Source organism: Ooceraea biroi, chromosome 1 (assembly GCF_003672135.1).
Source record: "Ooceraea biroi isolate clonal line C1 chromosome 1, Obir_v5.4, whole genome shotgun sequence".
Lineage (NCBI taxonomy): Eukaryota > Metazoa > Arthropoda > Insecta > Hymenoptera > Formicidae > Ooceraea > Ooceraea biroi.
The window spans coordinates 12,113,361-12,136,187 of NC_039506.1; the positions used below are offsets into that span (position 1 = coordinate 12,113,361).

A 22,827-nucleotide genomic window follows, 5' to 3' on the forward strand; every position below is an offset into this window, starting at 1 on the left:
GCTGATCACTGCACACACGATACCTAAATACATACATGTGATACACACGCACACACACACACTCACCTGTGCAGATGTTCGATGTTCTCATACTTGACGAATTGTAGCTTGACGGATGAATAATTTCACCGTGGATAAGATCGCACTTCACGTTTCCATCCACAAATCCAGTTACAAATCCACACCGAAGTAATAAGCCAGAAGTCTTTTCTGTCATAAATTGTCATCACGTATCGATACGCACTCGGATTTACTGACGCACTTGAGTGATAAACGAATCTATCGATTTATTATTGCTAGTCGCTACCGATAAATCATTCGGCGACTGAAAATTATTCAAAGAAAGAAATACACATTACGCACAATCACAGTAATCAATCAGAAATTTTCTGGATACGTCTTTTATAACTTGTATCACGTATCAACACTTTCACGGAGTTATTCACACACTTGATCGATAGAATGAGGCATTTACGAATGCCTCTATCGGTTCATCACTGTTAATCACTACCAGTTAATTATTCGGCGATTAAAAATTATTCGAAGAAAGAAACGCGTTACATACACAACCCGACTAAACCCGACGCGAAGATAACTCGATAACAACAATCAGACAGGTTATGTTTTTACAGTGCCTTAATTCGTCAAGGCTGACTTATCGATCGAATGTAAATCAGATCGATAAATCAGATTGATACTATGATGACCGACAGTGGGACGCTTCGAAACATTCGTACTGCCAAGTACGAATCGTAGATAATGTCTGCCTGTAACGTGTCGATTTTTTAAAAATAATTTGCGAACTCGAAGAGAATGTTTCTCGAAAATAAAATATTTGGTTGCCCTGAAAAGGGCAGATTAATTATTTTAGAACATTTCTTTTTACAGCAAGTGTTCGAAGTGTCCGCCGTCCATTGTGATGCACGCTCTCATGCGTCTCAATAAATTTTCTTGCGTTTTCTCCAGAACTTCGTCCTCGATTGACAAAATGGAATGGTGAAGTTTGTCATTTAATTCTTCGATGGTCTCGGGAAGCTGCCTGTAAATGACTTCCTTGCAGTAGCCCCACAAGAAATAGTCCAGTGAATTGAGATCTGGAGATCTTGCAGGCCACCGTCTCGGGCCATACCGGCCCATCCAACGTCCGGGATATTGCTGATTTAAAAAATTTGTGACGATTCTGGCTTTATGTGGACCAGCACCGTTCCGCGGACGAATCGCAAACACCCGCGAGTCGCGCGTCGCGGAGCCGCGGGGCGCGGAGGGGGTATCAGCCCTCCGCGAAGATCGTATAAATAGGATGAAGCAATCGATACTGCAATCAATCATCCCTCGATTATTAGAAGCAACAAGCTTGATCAACAAGTGAGAATCGAGCGATGAGCGGGACGCATCGAGCGGGATGCATCGAGCGGCAAGCATTGAACATCTAGCATCAAACAACAAGCGTTGCTAGCGTCTTCGCATTCTTGTTACGGAAAGATATCGAGTAGCCTTACGAACGCCGTTAAGACATTCGGTTTCCTTGAACTTAAAAATGCCCAGACAAACAAAATCACTATTGGAGAAACGTGTAAGCATTATCGAGAAGTTAGGGAAAGATATATATTCCTTGACAGATAATGGTTTGCATTGTAAAATATGCGATCAAGAAATAAAAACAATGCGTCTGTTTGTAATACGACGTCATGAAAATTCTTTGACGCATAAAATTGCATTAAACAGATCGAAATCTAATACATCGTCGTCCGATGACGTTGTACAAAATAACAAAAAGCTCTCACCTTTTGCGAAAGATTTGTGTTCCGCACTAATTGCAGCTGACATACCATTTCATAAACTCGAAAATAAAAAGTTCCGCGAGTTCTTGGAGAAATATACGAACAAAAAATTCCAAACGAGAGCACGCTTCGCAAAAATTATTTACAACCATGCTATGACGATACTATAAACGCAATACGCAAAGAAATCGGTAACCATGCCATATGGGTTTCTATAGATGAAACGACTAATGTAAATGGAAGAGCTGTAGACAATGTAGTTGTAGGGACTTTAGAAAAAGATAATCCTGGGAAGAAATTTCTTCTTCATTATCAACAACTTACCGAAGTTAATAATGCGACAATTGCACAATTATTTACAAGTGCTTTAGAATTGTTATGACCCGAAGGTATAAAGTACGAAAAAGTTTTGCTTTTCGTAACAGACGGTGCAGCATATATGCTAAAAGCGGGAAAAAATCTGTTCGCTATGTATCCAAATATGATCCATGTGACATGCGTTATACATGGACTGCATAGAGTAGCAGAAGCAATCAGGGTGTATTATCCTAATATTGATATATTGATATCTTCTGTCAAAAAAGTATTTTTGAAAGTACCTACGCGTATTGAGTTGTTCAAAAAACTAGCACCGGATTTGGCATTACCTCCACAACCAATTTTAACTCGTTGGGGCACGCGGTTGAAAGCCGCTAAATATTACGCGGATAATTATCCAACAATGAAATTGATTATCGAAACGCTTCCACCTGATGCCGTTTCAATTCAAACTGCAAAACAATGTTTCGATCGCAATCTTCTCGGAGAAAATTTACATATGATTAAAAACAATTTTACTTGTATCATTTCGGCAATAAAACAATTAGAAAAATCTGGAATATCTTTGTCTGACTCTCTTCTTATCCTTGCAGAAGTGCGAACAAATATCGAGCAGCCTCACATTCCAGACAAGATAAAGAATAAAATGACCACAATATTAACCAAAAATAGTGGCTTACAAAAGTTAATCAAAATTTCCGAATGTAGAGATTCAGACGTGCAAGTAAATTCGGAACAATTGGCTCTTCTTAAGTACGCACCCATTGTCTCATCCGAGATAGAAAGTACTTTTTCACGCTATAAAGCTGTTTTAACAGATAGACGCCAAAATTTTAAATTCAACAATTTATCTCATTACTTCGTTACTCATTGTTTCAGATATGAAAAATAATTTATTTTAGATACCTATATATAATATTTAAAATATATAAACATATATATTTATATAATAATTTTTATATATTGTACATATTGTTTATATACAGGGTCCGCTAAAAGTCCCGGGACCCCTGAATATTTCGAAAAATATGCATTTTCGTGAAAAATGTTTCAAACAAAAGTTGTAGGGCTTTAAGTTACGCATTGCATAGTAATATTAGTATGACACTGAATAACACTGTCAAGGTCACATAAAAATCATTTTGAATTGTTTAAATGGAACCCTCTACTTTTCATTACATATTCTTGTAGCTCACCTCTACAGCTTTCCAAAACACTATAATAAAGTTTTTTTTTCATTAAGAACTTTCCGAGTTTTGAGGTTTGAAAGTTACAGTACCGCCGGCATTAGCATTACCCAAGATCCAGACAATTAAGGCAAGATCGGGCATAGTACAGCCAACTAAGGCAAGATCGAGGTAAGATTTGGCCAATAAAGGCAAGGTAAAGGTCTACCTGGGCAGTGAAGGCAAGGTAAAGGTCCACCAGGCCAGTGAAGGCAAGGTAGGAGTCCACCCGGCCAGTGAAGGCAAGGTAGCGGTTCACCCGGCCAGTAAAGGCAAGGTAGGGGTTCACCTAGATATCTGTTCAAGGAGGCCCCTTTTCAATAACACGATTCACATTAGATACTCGAACCGCGCACCATCTGTTGTTTGACAATGTGCTAAACGTACGTAAAAGTTCTCTACTGCACTTCTGATGACATCTGGAGGAATAAGTGCAGCTTCTCGCATAATCCGTTGTCGAAGATCCTCCAGGTCATTAGGTTCTGTAAAGTAAATTTTACTTTTGAGGTAGCCCCAGAGGAAATAATCGAGTGGTGTTAGATCTGGTGACCTCGCTGGCCACTCAATTGCTCCTCTTCTACCTATCCATCGGTTTGGAAATGTCTCATCTAGGTAATCACGTACAGCCCTTCCATAATGCGGTGGAGCTCCATCCTGTTGATACCACACTTCACCAAAATTATCACCTGCTTTCTCAGCTATTGATGGAATTATTTGGTCTCTCAGCATACGTTCATATCTAGCGGCATTCAAATTACCATCGATGAAAAATGGCCCAATCAAAAAGTATTATTATAAATACCGGCCCAAACATTCAACTTCTCAGGATTCTGAGTGTGTGCCTCGCGCATCCAGTGAGGATTTTCGTCAGTCCAAAAACGACAGTTATGGCGGTTAACATTACCATTGATCTCGAAGCTTGCTTCATCGGAAAAAGCAATATTAAACAGGAAATTGGGTAACTGATCAATTCTTGTCATCATGATGTCACAAAATTCATTTCGACGGTCGAAATCATCCTCATTTAATTTCTGAACAAGATGAATCTTGTAAGGATGAAAATTAATAAATTTCAGATTCCTACGAACAGAAGATTGACTCATCTCAAGTTCCTGCGATGCCTTACTCACAGAAAGTCTGGGATTCTCTACAAAAGCTTGTGCGACTTCGAATGCCCTCTCTTCTCTCGTTTCAGACCTTGACTTTCCAGATTTTGGACGATTCCTATTTATTCCAGTTTCTTCGAATCGCCTGATCGTACGTTCAACAGTTGATTTAGAAATACCATTGTTTTGATCACGAAAGGTTTCATTGAACAGTCTCCTCACTTCATTATAAGATCTCTGTCGGTCCCGCCATCCCCTCATCATCAAGAGAGATACCCTCTCGCGTTCAGAAAGTTGTGCCATGATCGCGCTCAAATGGGAAATACACACAGATTCTTCCTGACCAAATTCTAACGTAAATTCCTATTTTGAATCATTTAAAAAAATAAGTGATGGAGTAATATTTTCCGAATTTCTGTCAAAAACAATGGAGACTCTCAGTTCGTCTATTACGGAAAAGATGCAAAGTAACTGCTAGATTAGATGAAGTTAAATTCATTGATTTAGGCCACACTCGTGGATTCGTAAATTGTTTGAAACGAATGAAATTAAAACATGAGGAGCATGATAACCTCAAAATTAGAATTGTTCTCGTAAATTCTTCCATACTTGTCTTACTGATAAAGTACATAAATCCGAAACCATTAAGTTCTACGAACCCACGAGAATTTAGTTTCATCTAAGCTAAGCAGTTATTTTGCATCTTTTCCGTAATAGACGAACTGAGAGTCTCCATTGTTTTTGACAGAAATTCGGAAAATATTACTCCATCACTTATTTTTTTAAATGATTCAAAATAGGAATTTACGTTAGAATTTGGTCAGGAAGAATCTGTGTGTATTTCCCATTTGAGCGCGATCATGGCACAACTTTCTGAACGCGAGAGGGTATCTCTCTTGATGATGAGGGGATGGCGGGACCGACAGAGATCTTATAATGAAGTGAGGAGACTGTTCAATGAAACCTTTCGTGATCAAGACAATGGTATTTCTAAATCAACTGTTGAACGTACGATCAGGCGATTCGAAGAAACTGGAATAAATAGGAATCGTCCAAAATCTGGAAAGTCAAGGTCTGAAACGAGAGAAGAGAGGGCATTCGAAGTCGCACAAGCTTTTGTAGAGAATCCCAGACTTTCTGTGAGTAAGGCATCGCAGGAACTTGAGATGAGTCAATCTTCTGTTCGTAGGAATCTGAAATTTATTAATTTTCATCCTTACAAGATTCATCTTGTTCAGAAATTAAATGAGGATGATTTCGACCGTCGAAATGAATTTTGTGACATCATGATGACAAGAATTGATCAGTTACCCAATTTCCTGTTTAATATTGCTTTTTCCGATGAAGCAAGCTTCGAGATCAATGGTAATGTTAACCGCCATAACTGTCGTTTTTGGACTGACGAAAATCCTCACTGGATGCGCGAGGCACACACTCAGAATCCTGAGAAGTTGAATGTTTGGGCCGGTATTTATAATAATACTTTTTGATTGGGCCATTTTTCATCGATGGTAATTTGAATGCCGCTAGATATGAACGTATGCTGAGAGACCAAATAATTCCATCAATAGCTGAGAAAGCAGGTGATAATTTTGGTGAAGTGTGGTATCAACAGGATGGAGCTCCACCGCATTATGGAAGGGCTGTACGTGATTACCTAGATGAGACATTTCCAAACCGATGGATAGGTAGAAGAGGAGCAATTGAGTGGCCAGCGAGGTCACCAGATCTAACACCACTCGATTATTTCCTCTGGGGCTACCTCAAAAGTAAAATTTACTTTACAGAACCTAATGACCTGGAGGATCTTCGACAACGGATTATGCGAGAAGCTGCACTTATTCCTCCAGATGTCATCAGAAGTGCAGTAGAGAACTTTTACGTACGTTTAGCACATTGTCAAACAACAGATGGTGCGCGGTTCGAGCATCTAATGTGAATCGTGTTATTGAAAAGGGGCCTCCTTGAACAGATATCTAGGTGAACCCCTACCTTGCCTTTACTGGCCGGGTGAACCGCTACCTTGCCTTCACTGGCCGGGTGGACTCCTACCTTGCCTTCACTGGCCTGGTGGACCTTTACCTTGCCTTCACTGCCCAGGTAGACCTTTACCTTGCCTTTATTGGCCAAATCTTACCTCGATCTTGCCTTAGTTGGCTGTACTATGCCCGATCTTGCCTTAATTGTCTGGATCTTGGGTAATGCTAATGCCGGCGGTACTGTAACTTTCAAACCTCAAAACTCGGAAAGTTCTTAATGAAAAAAAAACTTTATTATAGTGTTTTGGAAAGCTGTAGAGGTGAGCTACAAGAATATGTAATGAAAAGTAGAGGGTTCCATTTAAACAATTCAAAATGATTTTTATGTGACCTTGACAGTGTTATTCAGTGTCATACTAATATTACTATGCAATGCGTAACTTAAAGCCCTACAACTTTTGTTTGAAACATTTTTCACGAAAATGCATATTTTTCGAAATATTCAGGGGTCCCGGGACTTTTGGCGGACCCTGTATATGTATGTATATGTATATATTTATTATATAGATATTTTTAGTACATAGATATTTTTGTATTCTACGCGATGATGCCCCCTTAGACTGGCGCAGTGACGGTACTGCTTCTCGCGGCGCTCGGCCGCTAGCACGCGCTTGGAGTGGGGAAAAAGGCACCGTAATCCGGTCTCTGGTGATGACCTTGATGACATATTAAAATATTATTGAAATCGGAGAATATCCAAAACTGCACCGTTTAAAGAGGCAATTATGATTATAGAAATTTCTTCTCAAGATTATTTTTTTAGAAATTTCAAAGTAGAAATTATTTTTTTAATGAAAACATATATTTCTATTTGTATGCTATCTTATAATTAATCTTGGGAGGATTTTAATGTTTTATGATAATATGACAACCATAATCTTCAAAATGAAAGATTACATACATTTGAATAAATAAAAATAACAATTTATATTTTTCAACACAAAAATGTATTTTACAATGTTCAAAATAATACCCAATGACTTCAATAGATGTTTGAATGCGATAAATGACGTGTTTGTTCTTTCAATCATCTATGTGTTTATACATAGATGCATCTATGCATGCGTTCTTTCATTTTCCTATATAGTTAATATACTCTAATTGTAAGTTAATAACTTGAGTTTGACTATAACAGGGCGCAAACAAAAATATGTTGTTCCATGTAAGAACATGATTTTAGCTTTAAATCTCTAACAAAATGACCTTTCGAAACACTTCTGTTATCATAAAAATCCCTAGAACAGTGCATAATACTGTTTACTACACATTTTTTCGTATCATTAAAACTAAGAAAGATATTTAAGACACCCAAGTTAAGTAAATCGTCCTATATACAGGGTGTTAAAAAAGGGTCACATATTTTGATAGCAGATAGTATTGATCAAAATAAGAAAAAAAGTCTAATTAACATGGGTCCTACAATTATCTCTAAAGATACAAGCTATTTTTCTATTTAAGCTCTTTGTTCTTTTCTTATTAATCGCGTCATCTCTACAATGTAATACACAAAAGAATATTTACTAGTTCAGTAGTCAGCATTAGAGGAGGTGCTCTATGTGGTTCCAATTCACTCGCACGCATGTGTCAGCCCTACGTCTCAGAGAATCACGCATTCTTTCAAATATACTTGGCTGGTCTGAAACTTGCTGATACGCATTGAAAATGCGATCCTGCAATGTTTGTATGTCATTAACGGATGTTGAATACACTAAGGTCTTTAAGTGTCTCCATAACCAAAAATCTAAACGGTTCAGATCCGGGGATCGAGCAGGCCAAACTACTGGACCTCCCCGACCAATCCATTGCTCATTAAATACCTGGATTAAGTGTTGCCGAACGATGTGAAGAAAATGAGATGATGCATCATGCATGAAGCACATTCGTTGCCTTTGAAGGAGAGGTATTTCCTCCAGCATGGTAGGCAGTTCGTTCGACAAAAAATGGTGATAGGTAGCACTTGTTAATCTATTTGGTAGAACGTAAGATCCTATGTTTCTATCGCCAACAATTTCTGCCCAGACGTTAATATGAAACCGATGCTAATGTCTCAATTCTTCAGTCGCATGCGGATTTTTATCTGACCAGACATGCGTATTATAGAAATTGACTATACCATTTTTTGTGATGCCCGCCTCATCGGTAAATAAAATGCTCGCTATGAAATGTGGATCTTCAACACATTTTCGTAAAAGCATTGACAGAATACTAATCTAGCGTAGTAATTTGGTAACTTTTGAGATAGTGTAAGAGCTTGCACTCGTTGAATATGATAGGGTATAGTAACTGCTCGTGAAGAATGGACAAGAGGATGACTGATGCCTTCAGCTGCTATTCTTCTTACACTTGTTATAGGATTTTCTTCAACTTTTCTCAATACTCGTTCCTCCATATCAGGCATGGGAACTGAGCGAGACTTGCCACGATCTGTTACTCATGGTGTAAAAGGTCCAGTTTTTGAAAGTCACTGGAAAAATTTGTTGGATAACTTTTGAGATGGTATCCTACGTGTTGGATATTTTTGAACGTAAAGGGCACGCACTTCCCGGTTGCTTCCATTAGCTAAACCGTAACAAACTATCATATCTGCCATTTCCCGTGTGGAATAATAGGCTTCCATTATATTTGTTCACTGATTAAACTGCACACTAACTTTATTGCTCTTTCCTTAACCCTTTGCTGTACGAGTATCTTTGGCATAGTTTGTTATAATTCAATGTTACTACAGCAACACTAGTAAACACTTTTATTTCCTAGTGCCCAGTATCCAAAGATATCAACCGCACAATCCAGAGGTTGAGAAACAGAACTTCAGAAGTTGGCAACAGTAGGACGCCAGATACAGTAGGACGCTTAGGCCACCATATTACCATGCCAGATTACACCACCCCTTAGATTTTTGATTATTTGATTATTTATTTTGATTTAGGGACACTTAAAGACCTTGATGTATTCAACACACGTCGATGACGTACGAACACTGCAGGATTGCATTTTCAATGCGTGTCAGCAAATCTCAGACGAGTCAAGTATATTTGAAAGAATGCGTGATTCTCTGAGACGTAGGACTGAAACATGCGTGCGAGTGAATTGGAACCACATAGAGCACCTCCTCTAATGCTGACTACTGAACTAGTAAATATTCTTTTGTGTATTACATTGTAGAGATGACGCGATTAATAAGAAAAGAACAAAGAGCTTAAATAGAAAAATAGCTTGTATCTTTAGAGATAATTGTAGGACCCATGTTAATTAGACTTTTTTTCTTATTTTGATCAATACTATCTGCTATCAAAATATGTGACCCTTTTTTTAACATTCTGTACAAGAAATGAAGAGATATATAAAAGATAAAAAAGTGATAATAGAAAAAATTTTATTATCGTCATTTATTTCAATACAAAATGTTATAATCATAGGACATAGTAAGAATAGATCGAGCGTGTTCTCTACTTAATAATGAATATCAGATAGAGAGGAATAGAAAGCAAGTGTAGCGTAGCTTTCTCTCTCTAATAAAAGAAGAGTGCTCACGCGCCACTTTTTTTACACTTCACTCTTTTTTCATTAAGAGTGAGGACTGGGGAGTGAGCACTCTTCTTTTAGAGAAAGAAAGCTACACTACACCTGCTTTCTATTCTTTTTATTTGATAGTCCTTGCCAAGTAGAGAACACACTATTCTTACTACGTTTATGGTTGTAATTCATTACAAAATGTTTCAGCAAAAACAAAAACTGCAAGGGCCAAATAACTCCCATGGACTGGAATAATGTGATATCAAAGACATTAATGAGGCACAATGAGGAGTTGAAAAACGCGTCAAAAAATTTTAATTTATCCATGAAGATTCAAACAAATGTTATGCAGCATATCGGCGACGTGATTGTTCGTGAAAACAAAGTAAAAGTTTATTGGGACGAGAATAAATTGGATATAAAGGAAAAGAAACAACAAGATGATACAGAAGAAATCGAAAATAATCATGTTATGCTAGAGGACAATAACAAAAACTTACCATACGCGTTAAGAGAACTCATGAATCGAGACAGCGAATTGCAAACAAGATGCGCCGCAAGTGTTAAAGAAATCAGAATGATATACGAAGATAACAAAACGGCAGAGATTCTGCTTCCAAGGATGGACAATAGTGAATGGTGGACAATGGTAAATGCTTTTAGCGGATAGTCTTATAGTATTTTTGGGTTGTAATACAAAAGTAACAAGATTGATCTTTTTAAACTGTCGTTTAACAAGTCGTCTATCTCATTTATGATTGACATAAAAAAAATTTTGAGGTTTTCGAAATATTTCTCTATATAGCTATTTGTGCCTGATGCTATATTCAAAATCATATTTTTGAAAAGCCAAAGTTTTGACAAATCTATTCTTCTCAATGTTACAAAAAATTTCTTAGAGTTACAGGAAATTTCTTGAAAATCTAAAAACTCCCTCAAGCTTCGCGTATTATTGTTGCTATAGTTGGAAATTGTTCTAGAAAATATATATAAAAGTATATATATACTTTCTAGAATAGAAATATAGAATAGAATAGAAAGTATATACAGGGTGTTTCTAAAAGGTCTCGTCAAACTGTAACCATAGATGCTACGTATCAAAACAAAGTAAACTGTCCATATAAACATGGGTCTGGAAATGCCTCCCTTCTGAGATAACACAAGATGAAGTCACGTACCTTCATAGACCTCTTTGGCTCAATCATTGTAGTAATGTTTTTTTTTGTTTTTTAGTTTGACGCGGGGAAAACCTGCATCAGGTTCGACCTCCGCCTTGGGGGGAGGGGCCAGGGGATATGGGGATTTTTACCATCCTAAAAACCCCGCGGTGGCCTGCCTTGAGCGAGTGGCGGAGGGACACCGGTGTCCTCGCGCTGCTAAGCTGCCGGAGCCGCGGCGGGTCCCAAGTGGGGACTTGGGCCTGCAAGCGACATGGTCCTCGGCCAGGCGGTGGTGTTGCTGTGACCCCACACCGTCGCGACAGAATACGTTAGAGGATACGTTAGTGGGTCGTCAAAATTGCCCACCCCCGAAAGACTGGCCCGTAGGCGAGGGCGAACTTCACGGCGTTTTCGTGAGAGATTCCGGTGTCCCTCCACCACTCGTCCGAGGCAGGCGACGGCGAGATTTTTAGAATGGTAAAAATCCCTATATTCCCCGGCCCCTCCCCCCAAGGCGGGAGTCGAACCTGATGTAGGTTTTCCTCGCGTTAAAACAAAAAAACAAAAAAAACATTACTACAGTGATTGAGCCAAAGAGATCTATGAAGTGACTTTATCTTGTGTTATCTCAGAAGGGGAGCATTTCCGGACCCATGTTTATATGGACATTTTGCTTTGTTTTGATACGTAGCATCTGTGGTTACAGTTTGACGAGACCTTTTAGAAACACCCTGTATATAAAGGATTTCAGAATTGTAACACAGAAACTAATTTTCATTACAGGTATGCATGGTAAGCGGCGTGGGAATCGTTATGTTCCTAATAGGGATTCTTGCTGTTTATGTTGTCTATACAAACATAAGGGGCCCGAGATCTCCCAATAGTAAAGATCATTTGCACCGAGATACAAGTCTAAGAAGAATGAGTAGCGAGAGAAAATTGTCCACAACTGTAATGAATCGCAACCAGCGGGTATCGCGCGCTCCACAAAGGACCGACAGCGAAAGGAGTACTATATCTGAAAAAAGTGTTTGAATCAAGAGCAATAATGAATCGTATTAATAATAAATACAAAATAAATAAGTGCTCGATCGAAGTAAAACATAAAATTGAGAAATTTAATGTATTTTTTTAAAGTAAAAGAGCAAAAACCAAACGTGTTAGTTTTGTAGTCATTACAAATATCTAATTATTCATAATATCTCTTTGTAATATGATATACGCGCGCGCGTACTGACAAATTTTATCTTACAAGGGATATTAATATGTATATAAGTAGTATGTATAAATTAAATAGTACCATCTGTACTATTATATTTACATTAAAAAATATATATACAAATGGTTTATCCAAGTTTTGTTGCTACTAATACGAAAGTACGAAAGTGGTACGAAAAAAATATAAGACATCAATTATTTTGTTTTTATTTAACATGTTTTCGGACCAGTCACTATACTTCGCTTTTGGAATCGCCTCCAAAATCACGGTCAAAGTCTGTTGAATGTCCTGGATGATATCATAACGCTTTCAACGCCAACTTGAGTTTTAGGAGTAGTCAGAACTCACAAGGAACCAAGTCAGACAATTGTTGTGGGGTGTGTTCGAACACTGTAATACCTTTTCTGGCTAAGAAAACGCATACAATCTTATATTCGTGCGCTGATGCATTATCGTACAGAAGCGATCAAGACCCTTGCTCTTGGTATTCAAATCGAACTTAAAGAATCCTGTTCCACAAACAATTGAGTACCCAAATAATAATCAGCGTTCACTGTTTATTTGCGGTATCAATTCCTTGTGGACGATTTCTTTCGAATCGAAGAAACCGATTGAATAAATGTCTTGATTTGGATCATGCGCGCTTTTTTCGATTTCTACTCTTCTGAGCTCTGCCATACCATATTCTGCCATTTTATAAGTAGTTCAGTATAAGTATATTGAAAACACCATGTTTCGTCATCAGTTGCAATGTTTTTCATGAAATCCAGATCAATATCGGCCACTCTTAACATGTCTTTACATCCTTCTCTACTCTGGTATCTTTTTGATACTTTGTTAGTGTGTGCAGTACGAAACAGATATATATCTTTTGTTTGCCAGAATATTATGTACAGTGCTTCTAAGCAAAATAATTAATTCTTGATGAATCTTGCAGACATACAGCAGTCCGATCGAAGGATTTCTAGCATGCTTTTTTGCATGTTTTCATAGATACGATTTGTTTTTCGTAGCAGTGCTCATGTAGTGTATGCGATTTCTTCTTTGCTATTACGAAATGGAGCATATTGTTAGAACAATTCAAATAATTACTACTATACACATTTTTCATCATTCCATATATTTGGCTAGCTATTTGCCTAACTTAAAACAAAATTGAATTGGTCCATTGTTCCATAGTGTTTTTCGACGAGCATTGATATTATCAAATTTAACATAAAAACTAATAATGCAGACATTCTAACATGTTGAAAGTTTATGTTGTTACTTTAGCTAAATTATCAAGCTTCATATCGCAACACGTTGTCAAGAGATAATGTTGCAGGAAAAGATTTTAAAACATTAGTCGCATCACAGCGTGGATACACCGTGTTTAGATTAATATACTCGACCTTCCTGATGTAATATATTAACGCAAGGAATAAAGGTTCTACGTCATTGATATAAAGCTGCATAATGTGCTATTAATTAATAGGATCTTGCAGGAAAATAGCTTCTGACTAGACAAATCCCACTAAAAAACCTTACAAAGGTAAAAAATACACCAAGTACATAAAACATCCTTGTACACAACAAAAAAAACTAAATATGAAATAAATATTTAACTAGCCAAGTACTTATAATAGAAGTAATTCAATTTGAGAATTTGTAATTTGAAATTGTATTTAGACACTTGGTGTGCCCGGGTCGCATTACAACATACTAAAAAGGTAAGACAGTAGTCTTACCTTTAATCTGTACTGTACGTGTAAATTATTTGCACTAACAAGTAATGAAAAGAGATTTATAATCACTTTGCTAGTCTGCAAAACTACTAAACGTGTTTGTTTTAATATTTTCAAATAAAAAGATTTATTGGAAAAATCATGTGAAAACAGTATAAATTTACATGAATATACAGGGTGTCCCAGAATTGTGTATGAAGCGCTCGTGAGCGGGTAGAACGCATCGAACTAAGAAGAAAAGTCCTTTACCGTTTTGAAATTTTCGCAATAGTTAAAAATTATTAATTATTAAAAATCGCTATATTAGTCCTGCCTACCGCCGAATGCAAGCGCGCGGCAAGATGCGAACGCCTAGTGATCGACGTTGCTAGGCGCGCGGGGAGCTGTTTATTACAAGTGACCTGCCTAGCCATTGCCACTGCGATCGCTATGCACTCGATTGCTAGGCGGTATATACATATCCAATGCGACCCGAGCACGTCAATTGTTCAAATACTATTTCAAATTACAAATCCTCAAATTGAATTGCTCCTAAATACTTGGCTAACTATTTTTTCATAGTTAATCTATTTGTTGTGTACAAGTTGGGATTGTTTATGTACTTGGTACATTTTTTACCTTTATAAGGTTTTTTAGTGGGATCGAAATGTCCTAAATCATTCAAAAATCCACTGGCCAAAACACCCCTGATTTCATACAAAGAGTCAATAAAACCTCCTGTTCGGAACTGAACACACCCAAATTTTATAAAATTACGCGCTTCTTCCGAATCGTCGTCTACTCGCCAGTCACGTTGTTGGTCGTGATTAGGTGTATTTCGGGAATATTCGTAACTGGCAAACAAGGTCAATCGCTCGTGTGAACCAAGGAAACGGTCGAATAACAAGATTGTTTTCAAGCAAGCCTAGCCTTTGTCTGTGACGATCGACCCGGCCTCGTTCCCTTACGGCGTCAGTCTCAGATAGTCATTCGAGAGATACACTAGCTGAAAGTAACCGAAGTGACTGGTCTCGAGACCACCGCACAAGTATTCGGTCGCGGTTTCGCCAGTTACGAATCCTCCTATCTTGAGCTATTGGCGGCGACTGACTCCGTCATTGCGCACTCACTCTCGTCTAAGTTCTACACCCGTCGCGCTGTGTCACTTATTGTTAATTGGTAATCTGAGTCCATCTCAGTAACGATAGACGAAGGATCCAGGACACCACTCTGTAAACTTGAGTGTTCTTTCTCGCTTTTACAGCTGCTCGCGGCAAGATCTCCTTTCCTCGCGAACGCCGGCACCCGCCGTTGTCTAGTCGGCGAGCTACAAGATCTCCGCTCAAAATAAATAGGCAGCTAAGACGTAAACGAAGATCTCCACGGTGAACGAAACCCGCCTGCGCCTGCAACTGAATCACGATTAAGTGTAACTCGTTATTAGCATTAAACTCAACAGAAATCTAAAGACAGCTGTGTTTAATCGCTCCTGGACAAGTCCGCTCCCTCTCAGAGATTCCTTGGAATCTCGCCACGCACGTAGCTAGCTCCAGTCGGAGCTTGTCTATTCGCGGGAAACAGTTTCTATCGAGCTCGGTCCCGCACACCTCCAATCTGATGATATCGTAACAAGATTTGATGTTTTTATTCACCCAAGTACCAATCTCCAACACCATAGACGTAATTAAGTTCTCAAAACAAATCTCAACTAACCCGATTTCTCTATCGAACATTGCTAATCAAGAGGCAAGGTAGTGTCTCGCGCCAAGTGTACGCGCAGCGTGAGAAGCAGAGTGCCTCTTTACGCTAGACGACGTTTCGAGAGAGCCTTCGATTATCAGATCTCAATAACGGCTGATCCGATCAACTTCTAAGTAGGCTGAATGGATAGCTTGGGTTCGATTTGCATAAGAAAAGTGTTTTCATTTTTCTTTTACGTGTCCTACGAGAGGAGATATTGCGATGCAAAGTTCGAAATGTAACGATTTTACGATTAAGATACTCCGTTTTCTCCTTGTCCATCAAATGAGAGCAAGGGGGCTCGCGAAAGACGAATGAAAAAAATGTGAAGTAAATGTAGAGTCGATAATGCTAACTTCACTATCGATCAAAATCGTCACATTTCGAACTTTGCATAACTCTATAAATAAATATTTCTTTAATTTTAATCAACTCTTAATACATTTTATATGGCACGGTAGTTAAGATTAAAATCAAAGAATTATTTATAAAGTTATGCTGTTTCTAATGGTAATATCTTTTACGTTATTTGTCACGAATTTGCACTTATTGGTCCTCCTTTTTCGGTCAACGCACTTAAGCGTTTTACTCGGAGTTTGGAGGAAGGCTTGCTAGTAACTCTGTTGTATCGCGGCCGGCAACGTTGGCTACAACTTCGGAATGTTTGTCCCCGTCAAAACCGAAAATCTTACGTATTTTGTATGCCGCGCGTCGCGGATTGCCCTTTTTCTAATCTGGCAATAGTCAGGATATGAATCCGCGATTTCTAATTGTACTAGCCGGTAAAGACAGGTCGGAGGTGAGGTCGAGGAAGTTGATCCCTTTTCAAGGTGTTCTAACTGTTGGATATAGAGGAAAGGATCCCGGTTATTCAATAGAGCAACCCTGATATTATACCGAAGTTTCTTTTCTCTGACTCTGCGTCCTCCTTTAGTGGGCATTTAAAAGACAGAAAGATTCTGATTACTTGAAAAGGATGCCTAGAAACTAGCTGGTGCCACACTCTTTGGCAGCGACAGCGTAGCAGACTGGAGCCACGCTCTTCGGCAGTGACAGTCTTATTAGCAACCTTTAGAAGGCTTCAAGTACAACTATAATATATTAAAAGAAGGAAAGAGACTTCGTTAAATACCCTGTGATTTTGAAAATACTAAAAGGTTTATTGAGGTTTATTACTTACACTGTTTTACCGTTTAACAAAACCACGTCACGGAAACTGCCTTGAAACTGACTAAGAACTGTCCTAGAGTGTGCTAACTGTGCTAAGAACTGACTTGAAACTACTGACGCTGCATGGGACCTCGCTGCCCTTTTTATACTCTGGATGAAGAGCCGTAGGGCCATTTCTAGCCGAGGTGCCCCGCAGGGGCGGCCGATGGCTATCGACGCGTCTTTAAAAGTAATCGTACAATCGAATTAAAAAAGAAAAAATTTTCGAACGATAAAAATAATCAAAATTGAGAAAAAGATCACAAATTTGCATGACTGATGACTTCTATGATGTACGTCGGACTGCGCCAATCCCATTAATTCTGATTAAATTGATTATTTCTTATTAAAATTAACCCTACCAACTCTGATTAATGCCAAACAAACCATCCACACGAAATTCAACGTAACGTAAATTAATCTAAACAAACCACATAATATCTGACCCAATGGGTTAATTCCCAGTTTATTCGTTAGAAAAATATTTATTTTAATGTATGTTCAATTGATGTGAAAAATAATATTTATTTAATATTTATTTAATATTTTTTTCAAATAGTTGTAAGAAAACAAAAGCGACGCAAGGTGTAAGTGCTTATTAATCTATATTCACGTAGAATTCACCCGAACAACATAGAATTCACATCGAAATTGTAATTACAGACGTTTGGGTCTAAACGTTAGACCATCTTCAGTGTATAAATTTTCATTCGTAGTTAATAGTCAGCATCTCGTTATCCTGTATGAGGTTATCGTCTTAAGCATAAGGTGATTTATCTCATTTAACAACTATAAACAACATCAGACTCAATTGTACATTAACAAATTATCATTGTAGTCAAAATCGCAAACATATTCGCATACCGCACATGAAGAGCCCAAAAACGGTCTCATAAGTTATCGATGTTAGACCAACTTGTTTATTATATATTAGAAGTTCTACAGCTCATTGTTGTCCATGCATTAAAATCCATTTCTATGGAGCAAAATAAACAAACACCAAAATAAACACCATAAATGTGAATTTGTCAAAATAATAAAATAAAATAAACTTTAAAATTCAATGCACACTCCAAAATTAAACTTTAAAGATGTACTTATAATATGTCAAATTAAAATAACTTCAGGTAAACATTAAAATTAAAACTATCAATGTTAATACGCACTCCAAAAAATAGATCTCAAAAACCATGGACAGGAATAAGCAGCCAGATGTTGTACATTGTCACTCGAGTCACAACAAAAGACTGAACACGGAGAAAATAGTCAAAGCAACCGTCACGCAAACAGACAAACAAGTCTACAGATCAAAAGGTCAACATAGGGAGCTTTCCAGCAAGGAGACACAGAGAGACACTGTGTCACACAATTGAACACAGTATAGGGGTGCTTGCTGGAACAACGTACTTTCGATAATAGTCACTAGTTCGCGCTGATGTAAATATATTTTTCTAGATCTTAACCTTACACATTTTCACATTTTATAGTTGCTGGCGAAGTACTCATACGGATAATAATACGTAATACGGATAATATATAAACAAACAAGGTATTTTGTTTAGGAAGTAGATGTTTTTAGAGATAGAATTTTAATAATTCATTTTATTTTTTAATATAATTTACACATTTTTTATAGCTGCTGTCTTGGATAGAAGTGCTACAGTTAAATTTTGAAAATCATTTATTTATGAAAATAAACAACGTAAGTAGAAAGAATAGAACTTTAATAATCAACTTTATATTGTTTAATATGAATGTGAATCAAAGTTAATATCAGTAAAGTTTCCTACTTTTCTTAGTTCATAATTGTAAGATATTAGATATTGTCAAATTAATCATTTATTGTAATATATTTTATAAAATAAATTTTATTTGTAAATTATAACCTCTCTCTCTCTCGTAATTTTAACACGTAATGTAACGTAATTTTACACTTTTATAAAACTTTTATAATTGTTTTACAGATGGATATTAATAAAATAATAATTAAAATAATGGAAACAAATAATGAGAGTTCATCGAGTGATGAATCAAGTATCAATAGATCAAGCAGTTCAAATAGCATAACATCAAGTAACGAAGAAGAAAATGATATCTTATTATTTCCTTTAATGCATTATTTAATGAGCGCTCGAAAAAGACATCGCATTGAAGATTATCTTCAGGTTGTTGATTCTTGGACAGACCAAGAATTTAAAGAGCATATACGATTAAATCGACATACAGCATTAATATTAATTGAAGAATTAAGAGTATCAGGTTATATTCCATTACATTCTTTTGGTGTAAAAGTAATATCAGCAAAGCTTAGCTTTTTACTTTTTTTGTGGTACATTGCGAACACAGAACCACTGCGAACTATGTCAGATAGATTTAATGTTTCAATTTCTTCCGTGTTTAGAGTTCTTCGACGAGTTATAGCTTGGCTTTTAACAAAAACAGATACAGTTATTAAATGGCCGCAAGGAAATGAGATTATGATGATATGTGACAAATTTTACACAAAACAAGGAATTCGTAATGTTTTAGGGGCGATAGATTCGACTCATATTCAAATTCTAAAACCTAGTAATAATGCGCGTAATTATTGTAATAGAAAAAAATTTTTTTCTATAAATTTACAAGCTGTTGTAGATGCAGATATGCATTTTACTCATATCTATTGCGGTGAACCCGGTTCTCTTCATGACGCACGTGTATTCAGAAGGTCATCTTTATATGAAACAGCTAGTATGAATAAAGAAATGTTATTTCCTGATGAAACATTTCTATTAGGTGTACGGCTTATCCGTGCTTGCAATGGCTTGTTCCACCTTTTCGAGACAATGGACACTTGACACCTCAACAGAGGGAATTCAATTTTATGCTTTCATCTACACGAATAATTGTTGAAAAAGCGTTTGGGCAATTAAAAGGGCGATTTCGTCGCATAAAATTCTTCACTGAATATCGTGACATAACTGTTATTACTAATACAGTAGTTGCAGCTTGTATACTACACAATTATTGCATTGATAAGGATGATGCTTATGATTTTCCTGAATATATCGACAATAATTGTGTAAACATTGGAAATAATAATGAAGAACTTAATAATTTTAATTATCAAGTAGATCGCAGAATGCAGTTGTTTAACGAAATATTTGCCGTAGAATAAAAGTACAATAAATATAAATAAATAATATAAATAATAAAAACACACAAATTAATGTTTTTAATATAATTTATTATTTGTTTACACAATAACTTATAATAACATTTATGCGCTATTATCACAATTATCTCTCACTTTAAATGTAAAGATTACTTATATGTCAAATACTTTATATGTGCTTTATATGTAATAAAACAATATATAATTATTTTGTGAGCTTTATAATTATTCAGTACTCAACTTTAGGCCCATTTAAATACTAAAGTTTTATGAAATTAAAAAATTACGATTTCCAATTCTTTACACCAAAAATAAAATTGTATTTATTATCCTCTCATTTTTAAATGTGCAAAAGTAATATTACTGTTTAACATAAATGAATAAATACACATTAAGGTATTAGCATTAGTTAAATACTATTTAACTAAGCTAATACTAATACTATTCCTATTATTAAATAATATTAGTAGTAACAATTTTAATAGTATTAGTAAGAACTAATACTAACACTACTAAATTTATATATACAGGGTGTCCCGGGTTTTAACCGACAAACTGCGGGAGCATATTCTACTAGTGGAAATAAGAAAAAATTCTTATATCGAGTTTGCTTAGAAATGCTTTATTACAAAGTTATAAACCAATATTGAAAAGAAATATGAGATAAGTAACAACGGAATATAGTGTAGAATTTGGAAGGTCGAAGATGTTTATGTTATGTGCCCATTTGCAATTACGTAATTTGGGTTCATTTCGACCTATGAATGAATATGATGATGTTCGTTCAGCTCTAAGACACCGACGACGCTCGGAAAGAATCTTAAATCTTTTTGATAATACTCCTACACAAAGTGTTCGACATGCTTCAGCTCAACTGCAGATATCACGAAACACTATTTGGAGAACATTGCGTGCTGATGACAGATTCGCATATCATTACACACCTGTACAAGAATTACTTCCAATCGATTATCAGAAACGAGTCGAATTTTGTAACTGGTATGTGAATGCAGTAGAAAGGGACAATCTTTTCTCATCAATGATATTATGGACAGATGAAGCAACCTTTACAAGACGAGGCATATTCAATTCTCATAATAGCCATGTATGGGCTCATAATAATCCACATACTACCAGACAAAGAAACTTTCAACACGAATTTCGATGTAATGTTTGGATGGGTATGCTTCATGACCGGCTTATTGGTCCGTTCTTTTTACCTGACCGATTGAACGGAGAATCTTTTCGAAGATTCCTATCAAACGATTTGCCAATTTTGATGGAAAATGTGCCACTGCAGTTTCGTCAAAACAGCTGGATACAGTTAGACGGTTGTCTATCGCACTATGCTAGACAAGTTAGAAACTGGTTAGATGAACATTACGCTCATAGGTGGATTGGTCGAGGAGGACCGGTTTTCTGGCCTCTAAGATCGCCCGATTTAACGCCTCTTAATTATTTATGGGGAACTTTAAAAAATAAAGTTTACAGTACAGAAGTAATCTCGCTTGAAGATTTAAAGCAACGAATTACTAATTCAGTTACTGAGATGCAACAAAATTTTCAGGAATGTCGTACTGTAACAAATTCTGTACTACGTCGATGTCTAGCTTGTATCGATGTGCAAGGACAACATTTTGAAATGCGTCACTAAATCATTGCGTAGATAATTTTTATTTTTGTGAAAAAATCCGTTGTTACTTATCTCATATTTCTTTTCAATATTGGTTTATAACTTTGTAATAAAGCATTTCTAAGCAAACTCGATATAAGAATTTTTTCTTATTTCCACTAGTAGAATATGCTCCCGCAGTTTGTCGGTTAAAACCCGGGACACCCTGTATATATATAAGTCTTATTAGTATTTAACTGATATTTTACACACACACACACACACACACACACACACACACACACACACACACACACACACACACACACACACATATATATATATACAGGGTACGCCGTTAGAATCCGGACAAAATTGAATTTGAAGTTCCCGCTATATTAGAATTCAGGAGTAGGCGCTAGTTGGTACTAAAGTTAGTTAGATATGTCAGTAAGACTTTCATAATTTCAAAATGGCCGAGCTCGTCAAGCCAAGCATGGGGTACGATAGAAGAGCGGCGATTATAGAAAGCCGTCGCGCCGGGAGAACGCCGGCCGAAATTATAAAATTCTTTGGATATCCAAGATCAACGGTATACGATGTTGCGAAGAGATACGCAGTCTCAGAGGAGTCCGAGGAAGGCTCTTACACTCCAGCGAGGAAGAGACAGGTTAGGGAAAAATCAACAAGGACTCCCGAGATCATCCGAAGAGCCCAAGACATGATTTTGGAAGACCCGGGGACCTCGCTCCGGAAATTGGCCTCCGTCTTGGGGGTGAGCGAAACGATCGTCCGTCGGATCAGTAAAGAGGATCTCAGATATACCTCCTACGTCCTCAAGATCCGCCAGATGCTCTCTGAGGCCGCCAAGCTCAAAAGATTTGCCCGCTGCAATTTGCTTCTGTGCTCGTTAAAACACGAAGCTGCTGACCGCATTAGGTTTTTCTCTGATGAGAAAATTTTCACCGTGGATGTCAAAGTGAACCGGAGGAACGACCGTTGGCTCGCCCACAACCCCAAGGACGTCCCTGTGGTGGGCAAGACCAA

General features: G+C 37.1%; 1 protein-coding gene and 1 pseudogene across 1 annotated transcript; both read left to right on the forward strand.

The window, feature by feature from the left end:
• Positions 1–9,542: 9,542 nt before the first annotated feature.
• LOC113561897 lies at positions 9,543–12,178 on the forward strand. Its single transcript, XM_026969465.1, has 3 exons — positions 9,543–9,602; positions 10,177–10,632; positions 11,927–12,178. Exons 1-3 carry the CDS (start codon positions 9,543–9,545, stop codon positions 12,176–12,178), a joined length of 768 nt encoding a protein of 255 aa, XP_026825266.1.
• Positions 12,179–19,008: 6,830 nt separating this feature from the next.
• Positions 19,009–19,906, forward strand: LOC109610967 (annotated as a pseudogene).
• The last annotated feature ends 2,921 nt before the right edge of the window (positions 19,907–22,827 follow it).

Excerpts from the sequence above, each read along its gene's own strand:
- LOC113561897 (XM_026969465.1), top strand. The coding sequence starts at position 9,543 with ATGCGTGCGAGTGAATTGGAACCACATAGAGCACCTCCTCTAATGCTG. Across the intron at positions 9,603-10,176 it reads TAATGCTGACTACTGAACTA|ACAAAATGTTTCAGCAAAAA; the intron begins GTAAATATTCTT and ends TTGTAATTCATT. Across the intron at positions 10,633-11,926 it reads ATAGTGAATGGTGGACAATG|GTATGCATGGTAAGCGGCGT; the intron begins GTAAATGCTTTT and ends TTTTCATTACAG.